At 44.9% G+C, this 11447-nt stretch overlaps 1 protein-coding gene and 1 non-coding gene across 2 annotated transcripts; one reads left to right on the forward strand and one right to left on the reverse strand.

Annotated features, from left to right (window-relative positions):
* Positions 1–413: 413 nt before the first annotated feature.
* Positions 414–10228, forward strand: TBPL2 (TATA-box binding protein like 2). Its single transcript, XM_051622042.1, has 7 exons — positions 414–464; positions 3615–4021; positions 5038–5125; positions 5764–5855; positions 6717–6884; positions 8325–8419; positions 10149–10228. Exons 1-7 carry the CDS (start codon positions 414–416, stop codon positions 10226–10228), a joined length of 981 nt encoding a protein of 326 aa, XP_051478002.1.
* TRNAG-UCC (transfer RNA glycine (anticodon UCC)) lies at positions 496–567 on the reverse strand. The gene has a single exon. It is a non-coding gene; the product is annotated as a tRNA-Gly (tRNA).
* Positions 10229–11447: the final 1219 nt, after the last annotated feature.

The raw sequence follows: 11447 nt of genomic DNA on the forward strand, positions 1-11447 counted from the left end.
GCCCAGGTTGCCCAGGGAGGTTGTTGATGCCCCCTCCTTGGCAGTGTTGAAGGGCAGGTTGGATGGGGCTTGGAGCAGCCTGAGCTGGTGGGAGGTGTCCCTGCCCATGCAGGGGGCTGGAACTAGATGATCTTTAAGGTCCCTTCCACCCCAGACCATTTGATGATGGTGACAACGTAAAGCACAACAGAGCTCCCTGACTTCTCTAGCCCCTGCTGGAGGAAACCCCTGGTGAAAGACTCACAAGACTGTTTTGCTGGGAGTAAAAAAATCACAGCCGGTAGGGACCTCCGAGCTCGCTTTAAACAACAAGCAGCTGCGCAGGGCCCTGCTCCCGATGAGCCCCACCTGCCCCGCCGAGTTAAAGCCGCCCCCGGCAGGGTCCCTGGGACCCCGGCAGGGCGGCTGCGCCCATGGACGGTGCGTCCCCTCTGGAGCGGTACTTGGAGAGCTGCGGCGGGCAGGTGAGAGGGGGGAAAAAGAAAACAGGATTGTTGCGTTGGCCGGGAATCGAACCCGGGTCAACTGCTTGGAAGGCAGCTATGCTCACCACTATACCACCAACGCCGCGGTGGGAAGATTTATTCCCCCCCGCACCTCAAGTGCGACCTGCCTGCCCCGGCGGGGCATCTTGTGCCCCCCGCATCCCTGGTGCTGAGGAGCAGCGCGGTGTGCCGGGCTGCCATGAGCTCTCCGTCCCGGGCTGCAGGGAGGAGAGCTCGGGGAGGCTCTGTGCCGCGGGAGGTTGTAGTCAGCTGCTGCAAGAACCTTGCTGCGTTCCAGCTGGGGCTGGCAGTGCTGGCTGGGAGGGCCGGCCCGTGTGCGGGAGGGTGTTGGTGCTGCCCCAGGGGGCTCCCGTCTCTTCGTGCTGGTTGGTAAATTATACCGGCTATTAGGGGGGAAAAATTGTCTTGCCCAAAAGAGGTGTTAGGCCTTGGAACAGGCTGCTCAGGGCAGCGGTGGAGTCCCTGTCCCTGGAGGGATTTCCAAGCCCTGTGGGTGTGTTGCTGAGGGCCGTTCATTGGTGACCTTGGCTGTACTGGGTTGAACTTGATGACCTTAAAGGCCTTTTCCAACCAAAATGAATCTAAGCTAAGTGTTTGTAATGTCGTTGTTTATTTTCTTTTTCATCTGGAATAGCCTTCCTGGTCTCAGCTGGCTGCAGAGAGAACAGAGCGAGGGGCTAGGAGAGGGCTGGGTTGTGCAGAGCATCATCTTCACCCAAGGAACACAACTCCTTGAGGTGCTTCCTGTTCTAAACTACTTCTCAACTCAGAAAATGGGTTTAGCACAGGCTGTTTAAATCCAGAGACCTCCCAGTGGCAATCAGTAAAACCTGCTGAATATGGCCCCATACAGTATATAATGCAGAGAAATACACCCAGGGTTTTACAAATGCTGCTGGGCTTGTATTACAGACTTGCTGGGGTACTTGCTAATAGCAGATGTGTGAGATGTTGCTGCAGAAAAAAAAAGAAAAAACAAGTCTGGTTTTTAAGCAGCTGGATTTGATTCATCTGTACCTGGATTGCAGGGATTCCTGCAGTGGAAATGAAAATGGCTTTTTGCCCTCAAGCTGCCCTAAAAGTAGTGATCTCAGACAGGATCTATGTGTAAAATCTCCTTCCTGGAGCTGCTGGGAGATGTCCAAAGCTATGCTGCTGATGGGGCCTTCAGTGAAGTTAATTAACCTAGAGTCTATAGCCATAACCCTTGGCAGGCAGCCCAACATAAACAAGGTCTTGTGCCCCCTTTCACAGCCTCTGAGAAGCTGTCTGACAAGGAGGCAATCTTCCCCACTGCTTAACCCTGTAAGGGCTTTGCCCAGACCAGTTAGATGGAAACCTGCTGAATAAGACACAGAAAGCAAATCTTCCCATCTACTTGATGTACTTTCTGGTGCTTTTCTTGATTTGTTTTTCTGCTGCTTAGTGCTTCCAGCCTCAGACACCACTCAGTCCTCCATCACCTTTCTCTAAGCTGTCTGCTTTGCATCTTTTTTTACTATTCTATTTCTCTTCTTCTCTGATGCCCCTTAGCACAGTGTGTGAGAGCAGTCCTGCAGGCTTGCAGGGCTGAGGCCTTTTTTGTATCATCTTCTCTGCATCACAGTCCCTAGACAACTTTTCTAATTAGTTCCTGTATAGCTGAGCCTTAGTCCTTGCAGAGACTGTGCCTTCCCTCCTGTGTCACTACCTTGAAAATATCTATTTAAAACATGTTTTTTAACTATCCCATAGTATGTTGCTATGGGATACTGTTAATACATTTGTGTTTGACTACTTAATTCTCAGATAGGGCTCTTGGATCCTGTTCTCCAGAGCTGAGGAGCTAAGGAGCACCTAGTCTTATTCTGTGGCATTCTGACCCAAATCATCTCACATGGGGTTCTGTATCTAGAATTTAGTTTCAGAAACAGTTTTGAACTTACATCTTCAAAGCTTTCAGAGCTAGACCTGATCACACCTGCATTCAAGCTATTAAGGGTTCTCTGGGAGGATTTGTCACTGAGAGCTTTCCAAGTGTCTACAAGCAAATATGCTGCAAAGCAGGAGCAGAGCTCTCCCTGTGTGCATGGCTGTGTTGCTAAGTGAGCTGATTAGCACACAACACAGAGCAGCACTAGCTCAGGGCTGAAAAGCATTGATCTGGAAACCCTGCTCCTGCTGGAGCTCAGGCAGTTGCTGCCAACTTAAGGGCCTCTGTCTTGTGCACCATTCCCTGTTCTGATCTGTGCTTGGACTTCTTAAATCCTTTTGGCTCTCAAGCCCAAAAAATGCCTAAATGAACACAAAACCTCTTGTATGGATCATCTAGTCCACGCTGGCACCTGCTGTGGGTGTTGGCAGCAACCACCTTCTTGGAAGAAGCTTTCCACTAACTAGAGGCTTATGCCATAATGGAGAAGGGAATAAATCCTTTCCCTAAGTCTTGCCTCCTCAATATTACAGTGCCTTTTAAATAGCTTTTAATAATAAACAGCTGATAAAGAAGGGCATTAGTATGCAAGAACTTGCTTGCAGGTAAGTTGCATGCTTGCTGTGGGAAAGGATGCTGGCTTTGCTGACTGTGTCTCACTTGAATTAGTCTGGTGACCTCCAGCAGCTCCAAGAATGAACTGCCCGTGATCCTGTGAGCTGCTGCCCTCTGTTGCGCGAATCCAACACAGCACGGACACTGTCCCCTGCTAGGAGGGAGAGGAGACAGAAGCATATGAGGGAGGTAAAGCCAGCTGTCTTCCCTGGAAAAAACTCATGTGGGTTCTGTGCAGAACTGAGGCACAAAAGGGCTGTGAAGGGCAAAGCGCCAGCGTTGCTCCTGCAGTCCCTGCTGAAGGCACAGAGCACTGCTCAGCTTGGGGTCCTACAGGAGTGCTCTGGACTGCCTTTGGAAGTGTGGTAGGAAAATGTCTGTCCCTGCTGTAGAAGCTGTCTGGATTTTTATAACCTGGTAGACAAGCCAGCAACATGCTTTAAAATCTTAAGACTATTCTATAATATGTATAGGGAAAAATGATTTCAACTTCCTCATTGAGTAGAAGAGTAACCTTGATTTAGTCTCCTGATTACATGTTTCCTTACAAGGTCCCTAATGATGCTTTTTATTAATTCAAGGATGACCTCTCAACTGGTCCTCAGCTCTTTACTCCCATGAGTCCTTATGATGTAGACCTGCCAATTCAAACAACTGAAGATGTGCTGTTTGGTTCCCAATTTAATCAGCCCAAAGAGCCAGCTACAGACTTCTCCTCAGTGGACCTCAGCTTTCTTCCAGATATTACCCAAGACAGTAAAGAGCAAAATCTATCTGAAGATGGTCATGAAATGCAAAAAGAGCTTGTTGGCTCAACATCAAGAAATGAGGACAGTGGGATCGTCATGGATGAAAGCAGTTTGTCCTATCCAGATGTAACTCAGCCATCTCCTGAAGCATCTGGTGTCTGTCCTTCTTTGACACCAATGACTCCTGTGACCCCTGTGACACCTGCATCAGAAAGCTCTGGCATAGTTCCTCAGTTACAGTAAGTTATGTATGTATAATATATGTAGCATATGTAATAATTTTGCTTAAACTGCAAGGTACAGCTCTGACTTCTCACTTGGAGAATGTAGCAAGAGTGGTTTAGTCTCAAATAAGCCCACCCAGAAAAACCAGGGGGGACATTTAGCTCCATATCACCTCAAAGAAGAATAATGACCTAACAATACTGGAAGGCAATTGGATAACTCTGCTGATCAGCACAATACCAAAATGGCACAGAACAATAGCCAGCTTAGCAAAACAAGGGAGACTTGACTTGATAAACGTGCTGGGTGAGTATCTGAAATGCCTCTGGCTTGTTAAGGAGGAAAAAGTCTCTTCTGGGAGACAGGAGATGAAGTATCTCCATGGGAGAAGTGTTTGGTAGAAATTATTTATATATAGTACGTACTGCTGGTTACTTCAGTCTGCAGGATGAAAAGAGAAAAATTACTTGAAAAGGATTTCTTCCAGCCAGGAGAATGTTAAGGATGACAGCAGGCTCCAGGGCTTTAAAAATGTCTGCTTTTCTGAGAGCAGAACCAGTCTGAACTAAGCAAGGGAAAGGGACATGGAAAGGAGTGAGAGAAATTCTGGCCCTGTTAAAAGATCCTGTCCTGTGTGGGCTAGAGCAACTATGGAGTAGTTTAGACCTGTAGAGAATAACATACCCTCACCTACCTTAAAAGTGCTGTAGTAACTCTGTAAACACTCAGTAATGTTTCAGTTCAAAGCTGTAAAAGAACAAAGTGATGTAGTTATTGGAAGACACACAAACTTAGGATTCAGGGACTAATAATTTAATACCTTGTTATATCTCAGAAACTGTAATTTTGGTGTTTAATTACTTACGTTTTGCCAGAAGTAGCTTAATGCTAGAGTGGGAAAGAGGCAGGCAGGAAATTAGTTTATGGCAATTATTAATTGGAGTGACTCCACATCAAGCTAATAATGTTGGGAGTTGGCTCTGAAGTGACCTGCTTTGGCAATAAAAAAAATTCCTCTTTCATTCCTCAGGAATATAGTGTCAACTGTAAACTTGGCCTGTAAACTAGATCTGAAGAACATAGCTCTGCATGCCAGAAATGCAGAGTATAACCCAAAGGTAAACCTTAAAGACTCTTAAGCTTTAACCTCTCACTTCCCTTTCTCAGTGCTATTGGAATCTAACCTAGATCTAGGAATCACCATGAGCTTTGTCCTTTTTCTAGTAGCACTGTCTTGACCCATAGGAGAACATAAAGAATCTGCAATTTTGGCATGTTAAATTTAGAGAGGAGACCACAAGGAGATTTGTTTTTTCTTTTAATCAAGTCCTAGTGATGAGATGTTACCAAGCTGTTTAAGAATTCTTCTTACCTGTGGCCAGCCACCTCCAGCTGAAAGGGCATAAGCAGCCCTCACTGAGGATTAAAACTCCTGCCTAGATTAAAGAGAACTACTGGAGTCAGACTGGTATGACATGACACTTCTAGCAGGAAACTTGCTGGGAACAGATTGTGTTTCTGTAGGTGACTCCAGACTGCTCAACAAAATGCAAGGGACAAGGCAGTGGCTCTGTGACTAATCTTAAGCCCCCTTGTCCTAGGGGCAGGTTGGAAAGTAACTTCAGAGTGGTAAATAAACACTTAATAGAAAGCAAATGTGGAGCTTTCAAAGTGATGATCCTTGCAAGAATAAACAGAAATGCAGTCCCAGTTAAATCCCTCAGCTGGACTGTGAGGTCTTCCTTTGGATTTGTAGAGGTTTGCTGCTGTGATCATGAGGATCAGGGAACCACGAACGACAGCCCTCATCTTCAGCTCAGGAAAAATGGTCTGCACAGGAGCAAAAAGGTATTCTTTTGCTTTTCCTTCCTTCTAAAGGTCTGGGTCTTGCAGCTGTACCTATATTCTGATAAAAAATGTCAGAAAAGCTTGGTTAAAAATGAAAAAAATGAAGCACTGGTATTGAAAAATGCCTGGTTTTCTTCATGTTAGCAATTTAGACATCACTGAACTGCTTGCTTCTCTCCCTGAATATAGATTGAGCTGAGCAGACATTAGCAGAAAAGCTGCTAAAATGCCCAGGAATTGTTAAGGGGTTATTTGCATTTCTCAGTGATTTTTTTTTTTAGTGAGTTAGGACATAACTTGTGTCTGTCAAGTCTCCCTTCAGTGCCTCTGTTCACCAGTCAACACATATGCCTCTAGAGAAAATGGGAATGGAAGAGAAGCAAAGATTATTCCTGTACTTTGAAGCTCTCTTTTCTTCAAGCTCAGCAGCTGCCTTGATTTTTATGTCCCTAAGCTGTCAGTAAGATAATGCATTAATTCACAGCTTAGGAGACCTCTTCTCCAACCTCTGCCATCACCCCAGCTAGCTTAGCTAGGTAACTGTACTGGTGCCTGCAGTCTGCTGCCTGGATCAGCTCTGAGAAATGGTGTCAGGAACTGAGAGAGGAACCTCTAAAGAGGGGAACTCCTGGGTGAGGCAACGTGCTCCTCCCAAAGACCACAGGGAAGCGAATGACAAAAGTGCCTTTTTTTCTTCTAGGTCACTGAAGTGACTTTGGGGATGGAGGCTTTGTTTTGAGCAGTAGCATATCTTTGCCCAGAGGACAGATTAGCATGGTGGTGGCTCTAAGCTGACTTCCAGCCTAAGAGCAGATGACAGTACTAAGCAAAGCAGCTTGCCCCCTCCTGCTCTTCCTTCAGTGAGGAGCAATCCCGGCTCGCAGCCAGGAAGTACGCCCGTGTGGTGCAGAAGCTCGGGTTCCCTGCCAAGTTCCTGGACTTTAAGATACAGAACATGGTTGGGAGCTGTGATGTGAGGTTCCCCATCCGGCTGGAAGGCTTGGTTCTCACTCACCAGCAGTTCAGCAGGTATGTGGAAGTCAGAGTTACAGCCCCACACAACCTGGAGCAGTCTCTTTAGTAGCTGCCAATGGACTCAAGTCTGGTATTAGCTGCACAGTGAACATCAAGCATGTTTTTTGGTGAGCAAAAGACATGCTCACTAGTTGAGCAAGTGTGAAGTGGCTTTAGATGCTGTATGTTGCAGTAAAGATAGTAAGGTTTATGTCCTGAGTGGGGCACAGGCCAAAACAAGCCTCTGCTTGATTGCCAGGATGCCAAACAGCAGCTAGCAGCAAAGCCTTCAGTGCTTGAAACCACGACTGACAATTCAACAGTGAAGGACTCTGCTGAATTGCCCTCCTGTGTGGTGTTCCCTGCTTCCTCCTTGCAGGGACACTGCAAACAGCAGCTCTAGGAACCTTGCACCTGAGAGCATCCTACAGTAGGGCTCAGCCTCTTCTGATCTGGTTAAGAGAAAGGGCTGAAGAACTGCCAGAAGCTCCTGAGTTCTTAGTTGATTAAAGAAAAGATTCTCCTTTGTAAAAGGACTGTGAATGTTGTGGCTTGCCAGAGTTGCTGTGTATCAGCAGAGAAATGCCCCCCAGAAGTGTTCATTACTCTGAGCAGTGCTGACCAGAATTGCACTAGCCTCCTGTTATTGCTAAGTGCAACATCAAACCTTAGTAGGTGTCTCCCTGCACTGCAGACCACATCAACAGGGGACTAACCAGTCTTGATTAAACACTTCTGGTTTAATTGGAGCTGCTCTTGAGCTACTTGAACCTGGTCTATGGCCCTGCTCCATTGTGAGCCTCTAATCCCAAGAGGGCCTCTTTTAACTCCCATCCAACCAGCTGCCTGCCTGCAAAGACAAGGTTTCTAACCTTCAGGCATGAAGCCAAACTCCAGCTGCAAAACACAGCACTGAAAATATGGTGCATTTCTGGGCTATCACTTCAGTTCTGTCTGCGTGTCTGATGGCCATCAAGTTGAAGTAAACCTGTAGCTGAGTGGTGGGCACACTGTGCCCTCAAGAAGGGCTTGTTCAGAGCTAGTTATTGCCATCACTGACAAAACCAAAATTCAGTTGTCTTTTATTAGCATTGCATTTAATATTTTGCATGTCATTTGGGGACTAAATATACATTAAATATTAACTTGGCTGTCATCTTAGTTACACAAGATGCTCTTTGCAGGCTAAGATGGGTTTCAGTACTGTTTGAAGATCACAATAATGGTTCAAATGTTGTGGAAAATCAGATTCAGAAGTCTTTAAACATGAAGAACTCTTCCCAGCTCCAGATGGGATTGTCAGGCTTCTCTAAAACCTGACCTGCCTTTCTCTGGGTAGCTAGCTAAAATCTGTGTGTTTAATGACTCTGTTAGTATAATTAAAGAGCACCTTGCACATACAACACTGAAACAGTATTTGCATTTTACTAATGTTACCTGCTTGCTTTGAAACAGCTATGAGCCTGAACTATTTCCTGGCCTTATTTATAGAATGGTCAAACCAAGGATAGTGCTGCTTATCTTTGTGTCTGGAAAAGTTGTGCTGACTGGTAAGTGGTCTCCCTTTGTATACCTGTAATCAAGTGTTACCTTATCTTCTGAGAAAGTATTTAAATTGAACATGAGCTAAACTAGTATCTTGCCCTAGTAAAGCCACTCAGTGATCTTTTTAATGGCCACTGCTTCTTATCTGTGTTTTCTGCAGATAACAATATCAGTTCTGTTGCACTAAAATATATATATATAGTGTCCAGGATTTTCATGTTGTTACATTTGAGGATCTTTATTCAAAGTATAATGCCACGTGTCATGGTATAGGATCCCAACAGGACACTGACATGGTCACTTAAACACAAACATCACAATAAGCAATTTAAAACTACTTGGACAGGAAGCAAACTTCTTAGAACACTTCTCTGGCAGCATTTAGTAGGGATTATTAGAGGAAAGGGTGGAGATCTAAGAACTTGTTCCAGACTGTTTGGCAAAACACTCAGCAGGCAAAAGCCTCTCTTAGTATGTGTGCTGAGCAGGAATCTGTACATCAGATCCAATGGCAAAAAAGGTTGAATTCCTGAGTATTCCTAACACATTGTCTTGTAAAGCTCATGAAAATACTTTTACTCAGATGTACTGAAAGGTAAATAGTACTTGTTCCTAGAGAACCCAAATACTAAAGGTGTATTCACAGTACAGCTTGGAGGTATGAGAAAGACAGAAGAGAAGCACCTGCCTTAGCCAGGGCTTCTCACACCCATGACTCAGGCATGAGCTCAGCAAACTGAAGAATGGGGCACTCAGTACAGAGCGTAAATGCTTCCCCCTCCCATGTCTCCCCACCTTCTTAGGTGCAGTAAAGTCACACTGGCCAGTTCCTTTCCACTGTTATTTGCATTTTTGGGTACACTAATTGCAACACCCTCTGAAATGTGCAGCAGGCCCAGAAGGTTAAGTCCTTGTCTGTGAACACTGGGCCCAACTGCAATGACAAAACAATTTGAGCAGCAAGGTGTTGTGTTTTGTTTTTGTTTTTTTCCCCCTAATTAAGAAAGCAATTTGAAAGTAGCTTTACTTTTGAAAGCAGAAGTTGTAGTAATGCAGATGAATTGGTCATGTCCAAGAGTGTTCTGAGATAAAAGGGTTACATACCTTGAGTGCTACTTAATCCAGCTGCAGGTTCATTTAAACAGTTTTGTTGTAGCTGATGTTTGCTGCACTGGCATGTTGAGCAGTGTCACTGGCAAGGAATACTCCTGCCCACTGAAATACTGTTTGGTGCACAAGACTTGGGATTCAAGGTTGGCTTGCAAGATGATGTAAAAGGCTGACTTTGAAATCACAGGTGCCCTAACAAAGTTTAAAAATAAAAAAGCTTCTCAGAACTGGAGGAGGGGGGAGTGCTCAAATTGTGGATCAACCTCCAGTATTGGAATAAATGCCCTTTTTTGCTTGTTTCTCTTTCCACTTTATCCACAGGCAGAGCTGTTATTGTTAAGCAGGTAACACGATGGTTCTTTTCAGTTACTTGCCAAGAGTTGCAAGCTCCTGTTTTGGTTCCACAGATTAAACAAAACTAGTCTTCAAGCAAAGCAAGCTAGAAACTGTTCTTTGTGAGGGAGCAGAAATATTATATAAATCCTGCCTTAGATTAATAGTGAGTTGCTTTTCAACTCCTGTGTTTCTTCATGGTTTATAATCTCAGTAGGTTTGAGTTCTGTTCAGTTATTCTCCACACTCAGTTTAATTCTTAACCTGTTTTCTTCCTAAATGTCTTTTCAGGAGCAAAGGAGCGTTCAGAGATCTATGAAGCATTTGAGAACATCTACCCCATTTTGAAAGGCTTCAAAAAAGCACCATAACATGGCCCATAAAGCAACTAAAAATAATCCATGGACTTGTATCACACTGCATGGAGCAGAAGCAAGAGCATTTCTGGACCTGATTTCTACAGGTGTAGATGATTAAGCAAACAAAGCTACTCTGGATGCTGTGAAGGCTGATGAATGTTTTTTTGCTTTCAGATCACCTGCCTGTAGCCCACCTGAGTTCTCACAACTTCTGTCAGGCTGAAAAATTAGCCAAATTAATCTACTTTGGATAGAATGCACATGAAAGGTGGCACTTAAGTGTTTTGTAATAGAGACCTGGTGTATTTTCTCCGTTGAACAGATGAATCACCACTGCACTTCAAACTAGCTTTCTCAAAGTCCTCACCTTTAAGTGTACTGAAACCTTGCTCCTGAAATGTTGCATTTTCCTCTTTAAACTCAACATATATTTTTGTCTACAATATAGAGCTTACAAAATCCAGCATGAATTGATTTCAGTGTTTTAAAGACAAGTGATTCCCTCTGATCCTACTGGTTGGATAAACTCTTGTGTGTAATGGTGTTGGTCTTTCCTTTACAGAGATGATGTTCCAGGCCCCTGACAGTGCTGGAACATACCTGGAAAGTTGGTGGGTGAAGGGTCAACTAATTAATTAAAGTGGTAATCACTTGTATTACTGAAGTGCCCTCAGATGATGGGGAATTTGTTGCTTGTCCTGGACAGGCTTGTTAGTTAGGAGCTGCCTTTAAAGTGGTCTTGAGGAAAATACTAAGAGTCTTGGATGCTCCACACTTAATGATCTGGGTTATTTAACCACAGTTACATTGGATCAAAGCCTTTGGTAATTTGGCAGCTTAGAACAGTGGGGTTCTTGTGCTTTATGTCCAAGTGAACTCAAGGCTTCCTCTGCAGAAGGTGCCATGCTCAGACTGGTGGGGTGATTAGGAACAGAGCAAAGACTGGTCTGGAACCTCCTGTGATTCCCTGGCAGCAAGTGTTTGTTTTCCCAGAGCAGGGCGTTGGTGCTGCTGAGGTTTGTCTTGTGTCCTCCCCTTCTTTCCTGCTGAAGATGGGTCAGGTCTCTCAGGAAACTCCCTGTGCCACTAGAGGTTGCTGTGAGATGACTTTAGCACAACCCTGGCCAAAAGCTGTCTGCTCTTGCTGGGAATACACAACCTGGGCAATGGCTTCCTACAGGACAGGGTGTCATCGTTTTGCTGGGTCGAGTTTTGCTGTCACAAGTTCATT

This window comes from Apus apus, chromosome 5 (genome assembly GCF_020740795.1).
Source record: "Apus apus isolate bApuApu2 chromosome 5, bApuApu2.pri.cur, whole genome shotgun sequence".
Classification (NCBI taxonomy): domain Eukaryota; kingdom Metazoa; phylum Chordata; class Aves; order Apodiformes; family Apodidae; genus Apus; species Apus apus.

What these genes read in the sequence shown, in the direction of transcription:
- TBPL2 (XM_051622042.1), top strand. Translation starts at nt 414, where the DNA reads ATGGACGGTGCGTCCCCTCTGGAGCGGTACTTGGAGAGCTGCGGCGGG. An exon ending in ATGCAGAGTATAACCCAAAG is followed by an intron (nt 5,126 to 5,763) that starts GTAAACCTTAAA and finishes TTGGATTTGTAG; the next exon opens with AGGTTTGCTGCTGTGATCAT. An exon ending in TGGAAAAGTTGTGCTGACTG is followed by an intron (nt 8,420 to 10,148) that starts GTAAGTGGTCTC and finishes ATGTCTTTTCAG; the next exon opens with GAGCAAAGGAGCGTTCAGAG.